The 21,809-nt window shown below is 41.2% G+C and overlaps 1 protein-coding gene across 12 annotated transcripts in view; it reads left to right on the forward strand.

The window, feature by feature from the left end:
• sulf1 (sulfatase 1) overlaps window positions 1–21,809 on the forward strand; it is a 383,460-nt gene that overhangs the window by 200,797 nt on the left and 160,854 nt on the right. For all 12 annotated transcript variants that reach the window (XM_063064855.1, XM_063064868.1, XM_063064861.1 and 9 more), the window contains one exon: window positions 10,854–11,005. In XM_063064855.1, coding sequence (XP_062920925.1) covers window positions 10,854–11,005 — 152 coding nt within the window. The remainder of the gene's footprint in view (window positions 1–10,853; window positions 11,006–21,809) is intronic.

Below are 21,809 nucleotides of genomic sequence, written 5' to 3' on the forward strand. Positions count from 1 at the left end.
AGATCCAAAGATTAATCATGGATGTTTTTTGATATCAAAGATTAACATATGTGTTCCTTTAGTGAATAAGTATTTTATTTACAGGTGTGCACCGCTTAACGTCCATTCGGACAACGTCCGATCACATATACGTCCGTAGTCCCAATTGGAGAACGTGACGTAGCGGACGTAACCAATCTCATGTATCGCGTGTCTCTTGAGTGTAGTAGTGTTATCTCTCTGTTTCATTTTCTTTTGAAAATATTACCGTAAAGTACATCATGGCTTCCAAATGCAGCAAATCCACTCCTAGTGACAGCAGCAGCAAGAGGCAAAGGAAAAGTATTGATCTGGAAGTGAAGCAAAAGATAATTAAACAATATGAAGGTGGAAAACCAGTGAATGCTATTGCTCAGGTTTTACGCATGTCGCACTCGACAATCACGACCGTCCTGAAAAACAAAGAAAAAATTCTCGAAGCTGTTAAAGGATCGGCTTTACTGTAAACTACAAGGCTCACGAAAATGCGAGAGGGCCCTGTATCAGATATGGAGAAATTGCTGATGACATGGATTTAGTCAATACAGGTACACTACAGTACTCCATATAGGTTTGCTAAATATATAATATGGTGTTCGCACAACATCCAAATCACATAATGTCCGATTTCACAGAACATATCGTGGACGTTAAGCGACGCATACCTGTATAACTATGAAGATTAATAATTTCTCATTTACGTGCATGTCTTTTTGTATGTTTGGTGACTTTCATGAGCTACAGCTGATCTTACACCGTTTCTAAAGTTTATAGAGACATATAAAAGTACAGGACAGAAGCAAGCACTTCGGCCCATCTAGCCCAAGCTGAACCATTTAAACTGCCTAATCCCGTTGACCTGCACCAGAATAATGGCTCCTCATAGCCCTATGATCCATGTACCTAAATACTCTTCGCTTAAACATCAAAATTGAACTTGAATGTACCACTTGCGCTGGCAGCTCATTCCACAATCTCACAACCCTCTGAGTGAAGAAGTTACACCTCATGTTCGCCTTAAACTTTTCACCTTTCACCCCTAACCCATGACCTCTGGTTGTATTCCCACCCAACCTTAGTGGAAAAACACTTGTTTACGTTATCTGGTTTAAATTTATTGCAGGCTGAGAAGAACTGAGCAAAGTGTTGTGTTCTGGTCTGTTGCTATAATTTTGACTCATACGTTCAATCATTCTCTTCTGAAGCACCTTCAGGACTGCTTGCCTTTAGTAAAGCTTCTAGTAACATACTAAGAAGAGTGAATCATGTAACCTATGCTATTAGTATTCAAGTTAGAACTATTTTTACCTCCTTAACATCTCACTTCAATCTTCAAGTTAATTGGACCATCTTACCTGCCCCTATATTTGGTTTAAGATATCATGAAAATTTATTAAAAATAAACTGAGCATATGAATTATCTGTAGTGATATGATGTAATTATATACTTGAGCACAAGATTTTCTATTGGAAGAGTCACAGTTAAACAAATTCTGCCATTTGCCAGAATAATATGTTGAAATGTTGGTTTAGTTTTGCCTCTGGCTTTATCATGGTTTCCAAGAATGATTCATTGAAATTTGAGGCTGCAAGTACTCCCAGAATGCAGCAGTAAAAAACCAGTGAAAGAACCCACAGGTCAAGTGGAAGAACCCATAGATTAAACGGAAGATCTAAGTACAGCAGGCATGGACTTCAGTGTATCACCACAGCCTCTGGTCATCTCAGCAAAACAATGTTTGAGGATCGTAAATTCAGATGTGGCACAAAGTTCATGGTATATTAGGCAGCAGTGATCCCTTTGTACACAGCAATGCACACTTGATTGAGATAAGCATTACTGAAACCATCACTTCAGTGGATTAGATTGATGGTTAGATTTAGCCCAAAACACAGTGCACTGGATAAAGACTTAATGATAAACTGTATTTGTCACATGTGCATTAAACATTGAAACAAACAGTCAAATGCCTAATTTTATGTCATCGTTTGTGATGTGCTGGGCGCAGCCCACAAGTATTGCCGTGCTTCTGGCACCAAAAAAGCATGCCCACAACATGCTAATTCTAACCTGTATGGCTTTTTGGAATACGGAACACCCAGAGGAAACCCACCTAATTATAGGGAGAATGTACAAACTCCTTACAGACAGCGGCGGGAATTGAACCCCAATCTTCCAGTACTAATTATTTTCCTGACAGTCATGTCGATAACTGCAGTGTTGGAGTAGACAGCGCTGTTACTGTTTGTGCAAAGTCCTCCAAATCTGCAGGCAGAATATTCAGAGGAATATGAGCATCATCTCCCAGGCTAGGATTATCAGCACTTGAGTGAGTGAGGCCTCCGTCAGTCAGAGATGACCATGGATAATGCATCCGAGCTGTTTAGATACATAAACCTGGGCAGTGCGGTATGGAGAGCAAGCTGTTGTCCATGTAGCAAACTCCCTCTCTCCACGCATCTGATGAACCCAAAGGAATGGCAGAGATCGATGCAGTTTTGTACCAGCAGCATCACAGGAGTTGTCAGTCAGCATTGAACTCAAGTGTAAGACTGCCTTAGGGACTCCAGCTCTGGATTTTTCCCTCGGGGTTTACTCCCGAAGCCTTCCCCATGAGTGGGTATAGCCACAAGGCAGCGGAGGTTTGAGATCAGATTTTTCCTTCTCCTGGATGAGCTGCCAGCCATGGCTGATGAGCCCCATCTGCATGAAGTGACTGGTCTTAAGGCACCAGAAACCTGCCTTTGTCCCGTCTCCTGTCAGTAGAAACAGTTCTGCCAGGTTTAGTAGCTAAGCCACAGGTGAAGACCAGGAGCTGGACCTGGTTGTCAGAGGCTATTTTAGGTGTATGCCATTGGGAGCATTTAATAGGTCGTGAAAGTTTATCCCCATTACCATCCCCAGCTATAACAACCTAAAGGAAACATTTAGGCCCTAATTATACCCTAATTATATTTGATCAGCTTGGATTGGTGGGCCACTTTGTTCTCATTTCCAACGTTAGACTCGGGGGAAACAGACAGTCCTTTATCATAACAAGAGATTATCAGGTGTAAAGGGAAGGAGTTTCAGGATGTCTTGAAAGGCCCCTTGAAAAAATGGCAATCTCCACCATCCCCCAAAATGACCATTCAACATAGAGAAGGAGCATTTCACGATGGCATTGAGAAGCAAGGTGCCAATGACAGAAGGGGTGCACCTCCTTCCAAACCACCCACCTCAGAACCCGGGGAACCAGAGAGAAAGAAAACCCATTGTAATCCAAAGGGACTGCCTAAGAAAAAAAGAAGAAACTGGATAGAATTTGGAGCTAGGTGTAAAAGTGGTTGGCATAAAGAATTAATATTGGTGGTATTAGCAGTAAAGTTAATAGAGCTTAGGGATTTATACAAAGGAACATTTACCAGGCAGCGTTGTAATGAAGCAATTAGCATACGGCACACTGGTTAGAGCTCATTTAGTGTGCACTAGCTCAGACGGCGCTCTGTGAAAAGCAGTCCAAATAAATTAACTTGACAAAATACAAAGAAGATGCATTGTCAAGGATTATTCGCCTGGCAATCGTGTCAGTAAAATTCAGCAAAACCTGATGGGAACCAGCTGAAGGGAGGCAATACATAATAGCTGGATCTACAGTATGTAATATTCCCAATATTCGCATCAACCAAAACTATTGGCAACATCACGAATGTTACAAAGGAGTTAATGTTTTTTCTGTACAAAGTTCTAGTAATTCAACAATGCTTTTTTATGACCTACAATCATATTAAAACACCGTGTATCCAATTTGTGTGGCATTGGCAGTGTGTGCATACTCATTCCATGTGAAAATGTGGCTTCCAGCATTCCAAGGATTAGCTTTATTTGTCACATGTGGATTGAAACATCAAATTATACAGTAAAATGTATTGTTCGTGCCAATGACCAACACCATCCAAGAATATGCTGGAGGGCAGCCTGCAAGTGTTGCCATGCTTCCAGTGCCAACGTGGCATACCTACAGCTTTCAAACCCCTACATTTTCCGAATGTAGGATGAAACCGGAGCACCTGAGGAAACTTGTGTGGTCACTGGGGAGAACATACGAACACCTTACAGACGGCGGCAGAAAATGGACCCGGGTTACTAGCACTGTAAAGCGTTACTCTAACCACTATGCTACTGTGACACCCCCCCCCCACCTCCTCCCACCCCGACCATACCATGCTTGTGAATATATCTAAAAAAGGATCAAGGGTCTATAGCTGAAAAAGGTTGGACACCGTTTGGTTTTGCAGTTGTCATCATAATCATCATCATTATGTGCTGTGTCATACCATGTGGGCGATCCTGGTCTTTTGACCATGATTGCCCTTGGCAAATTTTTCCATAGAAGTGGTTTGCCTTTGCCTTCTTCTAGCCAGTGTATTACAGTAATGGGTTCTATTGCCTATTTTATAAATCTGATTGATTGGCTTTCTATGAACGTGAGTAAGCTCACTGGGCTGATGTAGGTACCTGATTTGTCCCTTCCAGTTTTGGGACATTTTGCCACACTGAGCTCTTGATCTTTTATTGGTTCCTCCAGTCCTCCCCTGAAGACAATGAATCACACAGAGCCATGACTTCAGTGGCATCTCCCTGCTGCCGCACTGTAAGCCAGTCATTCAGCAGAAGCCTTTATTTGCAGACTGCTTTGCTAATAAGGATACGGTTTAATCATTTCCCAGCAGGGATCACAGGAGTTGGAATCAAGGCTGAAATTTCATCCTAATTTGCGGCCTTTTTAGTTAAACCAAAGAGCTACTGGCACAGCCCCAAACGAAAGCAAAAATATACATAGAGAGGATTTGATGGAGATGTACTAGATCATGACAGGTTTAAATACAAGTAGAGGAAAGCAATTCCCATCAGGTTTTAAGGGCACTGATCCAAAGTGCCCCTAAAACCTGATGAGAAGTTATTCTTCTTCCTGCCTGTCCAATTTCACATAGTAATTCCTGACTGCTTCTGTTTCCACCATCCCAGACAATAAACTGTTTGTATTTAAAATGTTTTTCCTCGTATCTTCCCACAACTACTCCCATTAGGTTTTAGGGACACTTTGGATTGATGTTTTGGGAAGGTATGTGGAAAATCCTTTTTATGTAAATACTGTTTATGATCTAGTGCTGATTGCTAGTAAACATGTTGGAAACAGGATTTGCTAATTGTAATTTGACAGATGGACAAAAGAACTTTCAGGGCCATTCTGAAGTAGCAGAGGAGTGGCACTGACTGGGTTATATGTAGAGTTACGGTCGGGATGTAATAGGTCAAATGGTCTTCCATGCTATAGGTCGTTTATGACTCTACATTTATTATTTGTATTAAATCATATGCAACTTGGTTTTGCAACAAAACACTTCTTAGCTTTCCCTGCAGTTTGTGACTTGTTAAGTGATAAAAATGATGATTGAAGCTGGGAGTCTTATCAGCAACCTAAAGGTGCATTGTGCATCGTGCCGGCTCAGGCCAGTCACTTTCCCAGGGATGGGAAATCAAGAAACAATAGGCATAGGTTTACAGTGAGAGGGGACTCATTTAATAGGAACCTGGCGGGGTGGGGGGGGAGGCAATTTTTTTAAATCTAGAGATGGTTAAGCAGCCAGAGAGAGGTGTTGTGGCAGGTGCATTTACAACATTTACAATGTACCTTGATGGCTACATGGATACCGAAGATATAGAGAGATACAGGCTAAATGTGGGCAAATAGCACTTGCTTGGATGGAAATCTTGATTTGGCTTGAACTATTGAGCCAAAGGGCCTGTTTTTATGCTGTATAGCCCTACAACTCTATGATGCTGTTTACCAATGTGTGCAATTTGACTGGGAAAGATTATTTATGGGTGATTAGGATGTGAGAATTGGGTGTATAGATTGAGCTGCTAAGCCCATTTGTCACATATCGTTCATAACCCTTTTAACCCCAATTTGCATCTTGTAACAGATACGGTATATCTCTAAAGCTGGAAATGAACGTGGCATGTGGAATGACCTATATATATTGTTCCTGCCACTGCTTAGTTGAGAGTTACTGACATCTATATATGAATCCTGTTTATACCTCCATCTCTGTTTAATTATCTCTGCTTTCAGCAACACTAAGGATCTAAAAAACTATACATCTGTCCTGGAAAAAAGCTTCCTCTCATCTTCCTGCTTTCTATCATTTTGCTTTCTGATCACTGTTCACATCAGGAACTGTCCTCACCCTCCACCCTACCTCTTCCTTTGATTCCTCCCCCCACCAGCCCATCATGTCTCTTATCATGCTGATTTGCCAGGTATCACCCACAGCTTATTCCCTCAAGTCCAAGGAACACAAATGTGTTAATATTTGAAAACACAGCTATACCCAGATCTATCTTGATGCTATCTGCCTCTGCCACACTCAGCTCATTTCTGCCTAAGCAGCCTACTTCACTAGTATTAGGAGTGAAACAATAGCTTTGAACAGTGTCCCAGCTCTTAACCTTGACTAAACTGCAAAAGTGCTTCACTGACTATAAAAGATTTTGGGCTGGCTTGACAACAAGAAATATACCATGTAATCCCTCTGTTGCTTGTCTGAATGGCTGATTTTGTCTCTCACTAATATAAAAACAGAAAATGGCAGCAACATCAGTAAGTCAGTAAGGCTTTGTCTATATCTGTTCATCTGTCTGTCGGGCTGGATGTCTCCATCTCACTTGTCTGACTGGCCAGGCTTCTGTCTCTGATCAATTCATTCAGTCGTACTACCAACCAACACAAGTACCATCACTGTGTCAACATTAGCTTCCCACTGTTACATCATGTTAAACATCACACAAATATCAATTACTTTTGCTTGTGCATGCCTCCATTTGCGCTTGTCTGCCCCGATTTACCTACATTATGCTACTGTAACGCTGGTGTAAGTGTTTTAACTCTCAGTGGACGACAAGACTACATAACCTCTAACAATGTCAGGTCAGCAATCCCTAATTGCGGTGTTTATCTCATGAGCAACACTGGTCTGCTGTGGCAGGCTCCTAAGCAACAACGAGAGCAGTTGATACTGGTGGGATTAAGAATAATGTTACTGTAGGAGAGAACAGTAGTATCTCAGCTCAGCCATCCTTGTAATCGGCTTCCTAAATCCGCTTGTAGTTCAATGAAACTTGTTTATAATACTCTGCTGAAGATTCCAATTAATCACACATGATTCCCTGGAACCAATCTACTCTCATTTAAGCAGTAAATGAAAACAAACTACTTATTTGCATGATTACTTTTAGCAATTGAATCGAATCCTCTCTGCTACTTCCAGTATTTCTGCAGATGTATAAGAGCTCAGTTTGTACCCTTCTAAAGTACAACAAACTGGTGTAAATAAGATATTGAAGGGTAGTAAAATAGTGTGAAAAGAAAATTAAATTCCATCAATGGTTTATTTAAACATGGTGTGATCGAAAGATCATTTTGTCCTGAGATCATTATGTTCTAAGAATGTTATGTACAAGTTCATAGAAACATCAGTACCTCCAACATCAATACCTTCATAACAAGATCATAGAAACATCGGTACCTCCAAGTTCTCCTCCCATGCCTTACATTAACCAGATTTCACAACGTATGGTCATTTCTTCATTGTTGTCGTTGGATTAGGGTGTAGAATTGTTATTTTTCTTTTTGTTGAACTTTTTTATCCTTACTTATAATTTCTATATAATCACCTATGTACATATAATTGTTCAATAAATTTTCCAGGAATTGTAGTATATTTGATTCTGTATTTTTCTAGAAGCTTCTTAGTTTTTCTGCAGCAGGTGTCATGCCACTTGAATCTGGCTATTTAGTTAGTTAACTAGTTATCAATCGAATATGCTTTTATTTCTACTCTTAGTATGAGATTAACACGACTTCTTTATTTGTCTTTTTTTTTCTTAATTCATTCTTTGTTCTTGTAACACTTAATAAAATGGCCGTAACCATCAAGTTTTATGCCTCACTCTTTGAGGAGTCTCTGGATCAATGTCACCAGATCTAAGATTGCTGAATCAAAATCCTAGAGCATTCTGCAGTATTTAATAGTACCATGAGAGCACCTTCACCACATGGGGTTAAAGATGTATATCGACTTCTCAATCAGAATTAAGAATAAATAATAGATGCTGGCCTTCTCAGCAAAGCTGGCATTCTGTGTGTAAGCAAAACAAACTCTTGTTAAGTGAAGCAACAGTACATTATGTCCCCAATTCAGAAAGGTGTATGAGTTAGCCAGTTCTCTGCATCTTAGCATGTCCACAGCATTGATGCTATTGTTCTTTTCAGTTTTACAGGTAATGGTTTTGTTAAACTCGGGTCCTGATGAAGCATCTCAGCCTGAAATGTTGATTATTTATTCCACTCCATAGATACTGCCTGATACTTTATACTTTATTGTCGCCAAACAACTGATACTAGAGCGTACAATCATCACAGTGATATTTGATTCTGCTCTTCATGCTCCCTGGAGTACAAATCGATAGTAAATATTAAAAATTTAAATTATAAATCATAAATAGAAAATAGAAAAGGGAAAGTAAGGTAGTGCAAAAAAACCGAGAGGCAGGTCCGGATACTTGGCGGGTACGGCCCAGATCCGGGTCAGGATCCGTTCAGCAGTCTTATCACAGTTGGAAAGAAGCCGTTCCCAAATCTGGCCGTACGAGTCTTCAAGCTCCTGAGCCTTCTCCCAGAGGGAAGAGGGACAAAAAGTGTGTTGGCTGGGTGGGTCGTGCCCTTGATTATCCTGGCAGCACTGCTCCGACAGCGTGCGGTGTAAAGTGAGTCCAAGGACGGAAGATTGGTTTGTGATTTACTGAGTTCCAGCATTTTGTATGTGTTACTCAAGATTTCCAGCCTCTGCAGAATCTCTTGTGTTTAGTGAGTTGTTATTGTGCCTTGGGGAACAAAATTTGGTATCATTAGTTCTACAGCAAATGACGTGACATTTGGTACTCTTGGCACAATGTGCTCCTTAATAAGGATGCCAGGAGCTTTGGACCTGATCTCAATTGATATACGTCTTAACTAAAGGTGGTAGACACAATAACCTGATGACACTTCTGTCACTTAGATATGACATTATGTGAATTAATTTTAGAGTAACACTTTATATTTTAGTATATTGAATCATCATCTACAGTTCTTCACCTACAGTCCAAAAGGTGCTGGAAAAAGGCCAGTAACATCATGAAGGCTGCTGCCCACACTGCTGATGGAATGTTTGCCCCACTCTCATCAGGGAGGAGGCTATGTAGCATCTACACCAGCTTCACCAGGTTCAAACACAGTTACTTTTCCCAAGCAGTAAGGCTGAGCAACACCTCCATTAACCACTGCTTTTATCATTTCCTGTCAGTTACCTTATGGCTAGAGTCACTTTATGGACATACAATCGATCTGTGTATAGAAGCTATCTTATGTATTTACTGCATGTTTATTGTGTTCTTTATCTCATTGTGTTTTTTTTTGGTGCTGCATCAGATCTGGAGTAATAATTATTTTGTTCTTTACATTTGTGTACTGAAAATGACATCAAACAATCTTGAATCTTGAGCAAGGAGTCTTCCATTGAGAGAATATAGAACATAGAAATCTACAGCACATTACAGGCTGTTTGGCCCACAATGTTATGCTGACCATGTAACCTTCCCTAGAAACTGCCTAGAGTTTCCCTAGCACATAGCCCTCTATTTTTCTAAGCTCCACGTACCTATCTAAAAGGCCCTTAAAAGACCCTATTTTGTCCGCTTCTACCACTGCCGCTGGCAGTGCATCCCATGAACTCTTTGTGTGGAAAAACTTACCCCTGACATCCCTTCGGTACCTGTTTCCAAGCACCTTAAAATTCTACCCCCTCATGTTAGCCATTTCAGCCCTGGGAAAAAGCCTCTGGCTGTCCACACGATCAAAACCCCTCATCATCTTATACACCTCAATTGGGTCATGTCTCATCCTCCGTCTCTCCAAAGAGAAAAGGCCGTTCACTCAACCTATTCTCATAATGTATGCCCTCCAATCCAGGCAGCATCCTTGTAAATCTCCTCTGCACTCTGTCTCTTGTATCCACTATAGAAAGAAGTTAGTCTGAAGGACCTTGAGAGGAGATATGGGCTTGTATAGTTATGTATATGATTTATTTTCCTTCTTCCCATGGAATCAAATGAGAAAGACTGGAAACTGGATGGTCAGGAAAATAGTGACAGATGTAACCCTCTAACTACATCTTGCTTCAGCTGCTTGATTTGACGGCAGCTGTGTGAAACTCTACCTCTCAGTATCCCTAAAAGGTCCATGAAGCTGTGCACTGGGGCATGACATCAATTAGGTCAGTAGTGGACAAACAGAGAAACAAGACATACTGTGGTGCAGTACATTGGCAAGTCAGTTAGTGCTGTGACACATCTCCAGCAACCTGGGTTCCATTCTGCCAGTATTGAAATTATATTTCCCCTCTGACTACGTTGGTTTCTTCCTACATCCCAAAGACATGCTGGTTATTGGGTTAATTTGCTTCTGCAGATTATCCTCAGTTAGATGGTGACAGGTGAGTTGATGGAGGTTGATGGGTATGTGAGGGAGAATGAATTACAGGGGTGTAAATGACAGGACTGCTCATTAATTCAAGGGCCAAAAGGAATGTAAGAAAAACTGAATAGTGCCAACCTGCACCGACAGAAGCCAACTTTAAGGTGAATGGTGTCCAAGTCTCCCGGAATGGAAAAAGCCAAGTACTATTTCAGATGTTGATTATTTCAATGTAAGTGCCACATTTTAATTGTTTTCCACTTCCTTCTCCCCCAGCTTTCTTTGGGAAATACCTCAATGAATACAATGGCAGCTACATCCCACCAGGATGGCGAGAGTGGGTTGGCCTTATAAAGAATTCTCGTTTCTATAATTACACCCTTAGTCGCAATGGCTTTAAGGAGAAGCATGGATTTGATTATTCCAAGGTATTTAATTCGTTTGTTTGTAAGTGTGACCTCTGCACTTCATTTGCTACTATTTTGAATGAGTGGGTCCTCTGATTCTCAGGGAAAATGTGCGTAACTTGAAATTTCTGGATAGAAAGATAGATTCAGTAAGAGCAGTTACACAATACATAACAAACATATAATACAGTATTTAATATATATTCAAAATTGTTTCACCAGGGTTAATCCTTTTAGAGAAGAATTGATTTAATTCAAAACACATGTTATTGGGTTTTGCATCAGTTTTTCTCTGTGTACCAGGGTAAGATCTGAAACCAGTTTCAATTTTCATTTTTATGATTGCCCCTCTGTTGTTCAGTATAAAGTCCACAGCAACTACACTTCCTCAGATTACTTAATGCGGTTGTCATTTAATTGTGGGAGAATGACTCTTTACAATGAGTGTGATGTAAGTACTCTGTGCATCTGGGGCAGTGACATTCTTGCTCAGTCACTTTCTGTGGACAATATAGCTATTGGCCAAGGTGACCTCCACACTTCAATAAGATAAATTAGAGATTAAATGCATTGAATATATTTCCATAGAAATCACCTTTAGAGGAGTTTGAAGTTTGGTGTATGTTTCTCTTTATCCCTTTTATATTGTTGATTCTCCATTTTGCCTCAGATTTGATTCCATTTATATGAGTTCTGTTGGTGATTGCCAATAAGCTAGGTGATAAGCCACTTTCTTGAAACACTGAAGCCCTTCTGGTGCAGTTTGGAGGGACACCTTAAGGTCGTGATTTTTCCATGTGCTGGCTGTCTTTGGTGGGAAAGGTTAGATGTTTGAGTGCTGTCAGATGGTCCATAGCAGCTACAAAGGATTGATTAGTTTGTGTAGCAGGTGCCAGTTAACCAGTCTGCCTTGTCCCGAGGATGTTGAGTTACTTAAATATTGAGGGAACTGCACTGATCCAGATAAATGAGGAGTAGCCCATGGCCGTTTCTTATCTGCCTTGTGGAAAGAGGAGAGAATTTGGGAGGATACCAGGTGGCAAGTTATTTATCAAAGAATATCCTGTTTGGAATCCGTAGTATTTATCTGAGTAGCCCAGCTGAGTCGCTGGTTAGTGATAATCACCCCCCCCCGCCCCACCCTCAGCACAGTAACAGTGGGACTTTCAGAGACACCATAGTCATTGAATACCAAAGGTAGGTGTTTACATTTTGTTGTTCCACATCATTTTAACTCAGACCCGTGAGGCATGGATGTTACTTAGAATAGTGAGGTAGTGTTCATGGGTTTATGGACCATTCAGAAATCTGACAGCGAAGGAGAAGAAGCTGTTCCTAAAATATTGAGTGAGCATCTTCAGTCTCTTTTTCCCTCCTCCCTGATGGTGATAATGAGAAGAGGACGTGTGCGGGGTAGTAAGGGACCTTAATGACTGATGCCGCCTTCTTGAGGCGCCACCTTTTGAAGATGCCCTCAAAAGTGAGAAAGGTTGTGCCTGTGATGGAGCTGGCAACCCTCTGCAACGTTTTCCAATCTTGTTCATTGGAGGCTCCATACCTGGCAGTGATGAAACCAGTCAAAATTCTCTCTAGAGTACATCTGGAGAAATTTGCTAAAGCCTTTCAGATCTTCTCAAATTCCTAATGAAGTATATTCTCTCACGTGTTTTCTTTGTAATTGCATCAAAATATTAGGCCCAGGATAGACCCTCTGTGATATTGACTTGCAGGGGATTGAATCTGCTTACCCCTTCCATTGCTGACCCTTCAGTGAAACTGGTGTGTGTTTTCCCATCTTCCCCTTCCCGAAGCCCACAAACAATTCTGTAACACCCTGGGAAGGAAACCAGCCGAGAGAACCAGCGGGGTTGCAATCCTTTGGTCTTGCTGATGCTGAGTACAAGGAGGCTATTGCGACACAACTCAACCAGTCAACCTTTCTCGCTCCCATACACGTTTTCATCACCACCTGAGATTCTGCCAACAACAGTGCTGTCATCAGTGAATTTATAGATGACATTTGAGCTGTGCCTAGCCGCATAGTAATGAGCATAGAGAGAATGGAACAGTGGTATACGCAAAGAGATATTATTGCCAATCCGTACTGACTGTGGTCTCCCAATAAGGAAATCGAGGGTCCATTTGCAGAAGGAAGAACAGAGATCTGTGTTTTGAAGCACATTGATTAGAACTGAGTGGTTGTTTAAACAGTGCATATTTGAATATTATCTAGGCTTTGCAGCATGCAAGCATGGGTTAATTTATTTCCTGACAAGTAAGGTACTGCCTATTGAAGATATATTGTGGGTATTGCCTTCTGCGTAAGTTCTCTCCAATTCTCTCTGGCTTCTCATAGGGAAAGGTGCCCCAAGCCAGCAAAAGCTGCTTAGAAGTCAGGAGTTCAGATTAATAGCTTGAAAACAGATGAAAACCCTCTGGTTAATCAGTAGACAAGAACACAGCAGCAACTCTACTCCATTCAGTGCATCTGCACTGTTACTAGTGGAGTTGGAAGACCCTCCCTAGCCAGTAGCACCAAGTCCTGATGCAGGGTTTCAACCTGAAACACAGCCAGTTCCTTTGCTTGGCACAGATGCTCCTTGACCTGCTGATTTCCTCCAACAAACTGTTTGTTATTCCAGCACCACAGATTGGTCAGTAAGAAATAGGGAAAGGCCAATAGACTTCAACCTTCAACACGTTTCACGTGTCAATCTGTGTGAATGTATGATATAAAATTAGAAGATGCTGAAAAAATTCAGCAAGTCAGGCAGCCCCTGTGGAAAGAGAAATGTTAATGCTTTGGATCTGGAACTCTTCATTCTCTTCATTAGAATGGAGAAAGAGAGAAATAAGTGAAGGAGGGTGCCAGGTAGAAAAAGAAGGAAGTTTTCCTGCTAGGAGGATATGTTTGATTCCTGTTATAGTTGTGACCAGACCCAAACCAGTCTCAGTACAAACAAACATGCAGAGGAGATCAAGTGGAACTGTCTCTGGGAATCACTGAGATTAATTAATTTCAGATCAGATAAAATAGTAATGTGTAATTGTCAGCCCATCAGCCATAACCATTGCCAGGGTTAGTGAGGCAAGGCTACCAGATATATTACCTGCCTGGGGCCTAAGGACAATCTCTAATACTTGAGATTCAGTGGTGCCAAATGCCTTAAATGTAAAATGTATCATGGCCTGGCTCTGTTGGCACTGGCCATCTGACCCCTCCTCCTATCACCCAGTTTCTTTCCTTTTTCTCACCTACTCCATCTGGTCATCAGTCACATATTCTTCCCACTGGGTTCCATCTCCCCTTCCCACAGATCCCATCTGCCCAACATCCTTTCCTTTGGTTGCACACTTTCACCTTCACCTTAATTTTTTAACAAATTTCATCATTTGCAGCCCTTTGTAGCCTCCAGCCATCAGCTCCCAGTCTCTATCTCCATCCTTTGTTCCCATGTGTGACTCCATCTGCCAATCAATCATCCACTTATTGCTTTCTAGTTCTTGCTCCACTTCTCCCTTACTTTTTACACTGGCTATCTCCCCTCTGGCCTTTTATTTCAGATGAGGTGTCTCGACCTGAAACGTGGATGGATTATTTCCCTCCACAGATGTTGCCTGACTTGCTGAGTTCCTCCAGTAACTCTCTTTTTGCCTCTGTATTAATGCCTGGTCCATATGCCTCATCTGCTTCCTATCAATGGCTCATCTCACACACACCTATTACATCTCACACCTATTTGCAATACATTCAGTTGGTCAGATACTCCTCCACATCGACATCACCCATTATAATTCCTGTATATTCAGATTAACATCCAGAATTTCTCATGCATCATTTGCTTTATCCCAATGTTTAACAAGTATACAGTATATATACAGTATATACACATACAAGATGAAAAACCAATAAGTGTACAATGTCCTGATTAGTTTCCAGGGTCAGTTCAGTATTAATTAAAGATTGTGGCTCTGATACAATACAGGCATTCAATAGGAGTAGTTTGAACATTGATTTTCTTATTATCAATATACTCTCTGACTATGTTTACCTACTCCCTATTTAATCCTTATTTAAACAGTCCTTCAACATATCCTCAGTTAGAGCCCTATGAAGAGCCTGACCTAATGCAGCATTGAATAAGCACACATATACTAAATCCAATGGATTATTTTTTTGTCCCCAGAATCTCAACACGTATCAACAAATTATTAGATTTTAGGGACCAAACTGTAATTTCTCAATTTCTTTGTGCCAATTGAGTCATTGTAATTAATTAAATTACAGTGGGAATATTAGCCTCCATCAAGAGCACGGGCTTTGTCTTTTTGTGTGTAGTTACTTACTGATTCTATTGCAGTTTTTGTTCTACTGTGAATCTTGAGGTAGTATATGTTGACATATACGTACATTTGGCAATAAATTTACTGTGAACTTTGAATGGGCTCCAGTGCCACTACATCACCAGGACTGGCAAGAAAAGTAGCCAAAAATCAATTTATAAAATAAAAATTGATGAACTAGTAAAGTAACTGACAAAAGACAGTGAATCAAAGCTATTATTTATGCCACCAGAGTACCCAGCGACTGACTTTGTAATATTAGCTTGATTTTCCAATTAGATTATCTTACAATCAATCACAGGTATGCAGCATTCAATATTTAAAAGAGCAAAAAAAAATTAAAACCTGGAGCTCTGAATCATTAGGTTTCCATGAGTATTATATGAATGACTATATTTAGCCTGCAGACAAAGGCTATATTTTTAAAAGATATTACTTTTTAAACAAGAACGTCATCCGAGTTTCAAAACAGGTTGAGAGGAAGTGATTCCAGTTTAGGCTCAACATTAATATTACTATAAACAATAGCTCTAATTGCTTTCTCTGCAGAGCATAATTACAGTATTAATTTCCAGAATCCTAGTGCCTGCTGAGATCCTGGTGTTGGGGAGAAAGGACACAGCTGGTTGTCTTGTCCTGCTATTGACATGTGACACAGAGTCCTGCCTCAGGCTGTGAATTTGCAGCTGTGAGACACCCTGTATCAGGAACATGTGATTATTCATGCTTATAAGTGCTTTAAATTATAGCCATTTCTGCAGCAGTTTCTCACTGAGGCTTGTATCAGAATGAATAGCCCAAAAAGTGGCCTTCACTTCTGCTGAAGGCAATGTTATACGGCTTTTTGCTATTTGAGGGTATAGTAAAAAAGTTCTTGCAATTTTTTACACACAGTCCCTGCTTTTGATATGGGGATTCATTCAGTGCTCGTTTAGTGTTTTGCTTTTGAATTAAGCATTCTTGTTATCTTCTGGAAAATTAAGTATTACTAATGGTGTTGACAACACCTCAGCGAGATGTAACTATATTGATAACAGCAAAATTTTTGAGTCTATGCTCATAGTGCTGAGTTCCGTCCAACAGGAGTGAGTGTCAGAAAATCTCAAAATTTTATGTCCATGAAAGTTACTGGGAGGAAATAGCCCAGTCCTTCATGGGTAAAATCCTCCCCACCATTGAGCACACCTACATGGAGCACTGTCGCAGGAAAGGAGCATCCATCCAGGCCATGCTCTCTTCTCGCTGTTGCCATCAGGATGAAGGTACAGGAACCTCAGGGACCACACCACTAGGTTCAGGAACAGTATAACCCTTCAACCTTGAATCAGATGAGATAATTCCACTCAACTTTTCATGCCTCATCACTGGACTGCCCACACAACTTGTGGACACACTTTCAAAGGTTCTTCATCTCATGTTCTCAATATTTATTGTATATTTATTTATTCTTATTACTAGTTTTATATATTTTTTTCATTTTGTACTTGCACAGTCTGTTGGTTTTTTTTGCACGTTGGTTGTTTTCCACCCTGTTGAGTGCGGGCTTTCATTGATTCTATTGGTTTTTTTGTATTTACTGTGTTGACCACAAGAAAATGAATCTCAGCGTTCTATATGGTGACATATATGTACTTTGATTATAAATTTACTTTGAACTTTGAATCTCAGAGGGAAGACGTCCCACCAAACTCCCGTGGTAGTAAAACAAGCCATTTGACCATTTGACTTGAACATATTTGTGTCATTTGGTTATCACTTCATTCTTTTTCTATATCTTTTGATATAATTTAGTAACTTTATGCAGTTTTATTACACCACATTAAAGGCTCCAACTGCAGAATCACTGAGGCTGCATTTTGCTCTCTTGTGATGGTTTTATAATTAACTGATTTTCAAGAGGCCATGTAACCACAAACTGCCTCTGTTTCTGTCTGGCCAACAGAAGGCACAGAGAAGAGTCTCAGTATAGAGGTTTTTCTTTCATTCTTTAACTGCACCCAGTACCATCCTCACGCATTGGGGAAATAGTCATAGTCATAGTCATACTTTATTGATCCCGAGGGAAATTGCTTTTCGTTACAGTTGCACCAACCAAGAATAAAGTATAAATAAAGCAACATAAAACCATAAATATTTAAATAGTAATATGTACATGCCAGGAAATAAGTCCAGGACCATCCTATTGGCTCAGGATGTCTGACCCTCCAAGGGAGGAGTTGTAAAGTTTGATGGCCACAGGCAGGAATGACTTCCTATGACGCTCAGTGTTGCATCTCGGTGGAATGAGTCTCTGGCTGAATGTACTCCTGTGCCCATCCAGTACATTATGTACATTATGGACAGCATCCTCTTTTCGGACACCACCGTCAGAGAGTCCATTTCCATCCCCACAACATCACTGGCCTTACGAATGAGTTTGTTGATTCTGTCGGTGTCTGCTACCCTCAGCCTGCTGCCCCAGTCCACACTGACCCCCTGGATGGAAACAGGGGTCACCGGTGCCTTAGCCCTCCTCAGGTCCACTACCAGCTCCTTAGTCTTTTTCACGTTAAGCGGCAGATAATTCTGCTCATACCATGTGACAAAGTTTCCTACCGTAGTCTCGAGTGTTCCCCTCGTGATGCCCAACTTCAAGGAGCACTCCCTTTTATTTTTTTCTTTGCTGTATAATATGTTTTGCTTTCTGGTGCAGACAGCCTCTTACTCCATTTCTAGCTCCAGTCCCCGTTATTTACTGAGTACTTTGTTTCAGTAAGCAACTTTGAGAAGATTTTATTTTGGAGTAGAGAGAACGTAACCCTATGTCTAGGCTTTGCCAGAATTGTTCAAACATATAATAGGTGAGCCAATTCTCAAACGTAAGTAATTGTAGCTTTCTCCTTGAGTTTTCCCAGTCGTTAAATAACAGGGTTGCTCACCTTCCTCACTTTCTCTCAGTTATGAGAGAGGTTGGGCCGGAAGTGTATAAATCTTGTTGATGATCTTGCACTTGACCGCCTCTGCTTCACATAGGTAGAAGCTCAATATTATATTGAATTGATATACAATATTCTTCTGACACATTCTTGTAACCGTAGTATCTCAAGTGGCATTAAGGAACAGCTGTAAACCCGCATGAGGGATTTCAGGCAACATTAAGATTTTTAAAAAGGCCGCAAATCCTGTTCAGCTGCAACTCCCTATCAGAGATAGGGAAGGGCATTATGATCGTTAGTCTGGGGTTAGAAAAACTTTAATCACTGACCTTCAGATCCTGGGTCAGCCAAATTAAACACTGCGGGCAGGCATACTTGATGTTTTATTCCCAGAGCACCCATCCTAGCTGGTCATTTTGCCCCCAGGTGCTTTGTCACAGGCCTGCCTTTGTGTCTGCCAAAATCCCTCACGTTGCCTGTTCAGTTATTTCTAACAATAAAATAAATCATCTTACAGTTATAGAGTCATGGAGATGCACAGCAGGGAAACAGGCCCTTTGAGCCAACTGAACGAAATTCCCATCTAAACTCATTACATTTGCCGACATTTGGCCTAGATCTGTCTAAATCTCTCCTATCCAAGTACCTTTTGTATTCAATTACAAAATCATAACCATGCTTTAATTTTTCAAGTGCCTACAGTGTTGGCAATATGGGAATTTCAGGCTTCGTTTGATCCAAGCATCCAACATTACTCTGGGGACAAACTGAGGTTTCATTCACATTGTATATTATGACATTTATATTATAAGTCTGTTGACAAAAGTCCCATGTACCAAATGGGATCAAGAAATGGTCACATCTTGTTGATGATTTAAACTTTGCCCTTTCGTTTGAAGGTGCTGTACCCAGCTTCCAAATACAGGTGGGACAGTTGCCAGGAGGGACCTATAAATTAACAGCCTAGAAAATGTGCAAGAGATCAATATCAAGACCATCACTGACAGAACCATTTCATTTTGCCTAACTTTGCTGCTGATGTCATCAATGGCTGGTGGCGCAGTAACATCAGCGCCAGACTCTGGAACGGAGGTTCCCGGGTTCGAATCCAGTCAGGCCATTCCCGAGTACACTTTTCATCCATGCCGGGTTGAGTGTTAAGCTCACAAATGGACCTCGTAAAATAAAAAGAAAGAAACATACTGTACTGCGGAATGCCTGTATGAGGAGTGGCGCACCACACAGTCTCTCATTCCGCGCCTTGGAAGGCATGAAAATGCCCGATGCTGGTCTCTTAGGCCTGAGTTGACATCATCATCACCATCAATGGTGTGCAATGTGCTTTTCAATGGTTTGCCCTATTGTGGAGTAAAGTCTGTATTTGTCCAATGGGCTCTCTTTCATAATAGCTAACTTCATCAAAGAAATAACATTCCTTTTAAGGGCTGGAGTTGATTTTAATAGCTCCCAATGGGCAGGCAATACATGGCAATGTGCCAGTTGGCCTTTTTGCACTTTGCCCAACTGTCCTTCTCCTTGATTCCAGTGCAACAGAAAATCAAAGTGCAAATCAGGAGCCCGGTCCACTACCGCCACCCGGTGAGAACGGTTAGCATAGACCCCAGAACCTGTATACTCAGTGAGTAAAAGGTTGGTCCAAAAATGCCAGCAGCTGGTCATTTAATGCATGCCCATTCATCCATTCAGAAAACTGCTTAGCTCTGCCATCTGTTCCAGAGTTAATGCCTTCACTGTCTGAACGGTCTCTGAGTTTTTTTTTATTTGGAGAAAGAACTTTGTTGACAGTGACGTTCAATTCATTAGCTGAGATTTTGCCAGCAGTTGCCTGACAGTTTGGCATGTCACTAAATTCTGATGGCGGCTGAACTCTTCTGAGGAGTGCAGCAACAGAACAGGAGCTTTCCCAGCGTTTTTACTATGGGGAACTTTCACCCAGAGAGAGCCGGTGATTATGGAGGAAGAGGGTGAGAATTTTTTAGGTCAGGATGTCGCTGAACTGGAAGTTGTTGCAGGCCAGTAAGCACTGGGCCAGTGGATGACTGGAAAGGATACTGTTTTTGGGACTGAAGAAGCTCAAGATTGTGAAGGCTGGGAAGAAGGAGGCTTTGAATTGATCTTTTTAAAATTGGAAAAGGCAGAGATGAAGGCTTTAGCGATATGTAAAGTGAGGTAGAGGATGCCACGATTGTAAATATCAATATTCTTGGTTACAGGTGTCGTCAAAAACACATTTTTGAATTAAATATGACGCCGTGGTTGGAAATTCAGTTGCTGGGAAGATGATGGAGCTTGTGGCTAGGAAACAGAATTAATGAAGGTGCCCACGGTTTTTACTGACATTAAGTTGGAAAAAAATTCTGCTCACCCAGTGCTAGGTGTCATCCAGTCAACAGATCAGAGAAAGTGGAGGAGTTGAAAGAGACATGTTGTGGTTGGGCCTGGCATTATCCACACCTGCACAGAACTTGATTTCTGTTTCTGGATGATTCCACAGATCAGTTTGTAGATGAGAAACAGGAAGGGCTGAGAACAGATCAGTGAGAGACACCTGAAGCACCAATGAAGAAATATGAAGTGAAGGCAGTGCAGGTGGTCTCCGACTATCTCCACATAGGTAAGAATGGATCACATATGTAGTCCCATCCAGTCAAGTGATTGAGGAGAGATAGAAAAAGAGGCTGGTGTGGCCAACTTTGTCTAACAAAGATAAACTGAGAGGTTTACCACACAAATATTCCATTTGTACTTTTTAATAAGAGCTATGAATGTGGTAAGAACACAAAACTGACAAGAGGTTCAAAGAAAAAAATGCATGGATTTTGATAGCGCACTCAAAAACTTTGAAGGGGAAGTGGGCTTGGAGATGGAGAGATATATATCCCCAAGCTAATACAGATAACCTGATCCCAGTACCATCTCCACTGGGGTGTTTTGCTGCATGTCTACTAAAGAAAAATTATATTAGTAGTTTTCCTGCCTTGCCAGCCTTATGCTCACATCCCTTCTTCTGCTTCTCTTTCTCTCTCTCCTTACTTCTTGCAGTATTTCCTGGTAAGTATTCCTTTATCTGCCTCCTTAAACCTCCTCATTCCTCCTTCTTCCACCTTTTTTATCTCTTATTTCCATTCCCCTGCAATAACTTCTCCTTTCATTTTCCCTCTATCAGATTCTGCACAGTGACCTTGCTTGGTCTGACTATCACTTCTAGTCGGCAGTCTTCTGTGAATAATGTTACATGAGGGTATCAGTGACTTTCCCGGAAGCACTCACATTTACCATAATGAAGTGCTGGTAAAGGTTGGTCATAGCTACTGCCTGAAGGGACCTGAGCCCACTGCAATTCGCTTACTGCAGCAACGGGTCAACAGCAGATGCAGTCTCACTGGCTCTCCACTCTGTTTTAGAGCACCCAGTCATCAGATCAACACAGACAAAATGCTGGAGAAACTCAGCAGGTCAGGCACCTTCTGTGGAAATGAATAAACAGTCAACGTTTTGGGCTGAAACACTGCTGCAGAACTGGAAAGGAATAAAAAGGAGAGGGA

Source organism: Mobula hypostoma, chromosome 1, assembly GCF_963921235.1.
Source record: "Mobula hypostoma chromosome 1, sMobHyp1.1, whole genome shotgun sequence".
Taxonomy (NCBI): Eukaryota; Metazoa; Chordata; class Chondrichthyes; order Myliobatiformes; family Myliobatidae; genus Mobula; species Mobula hypostoma.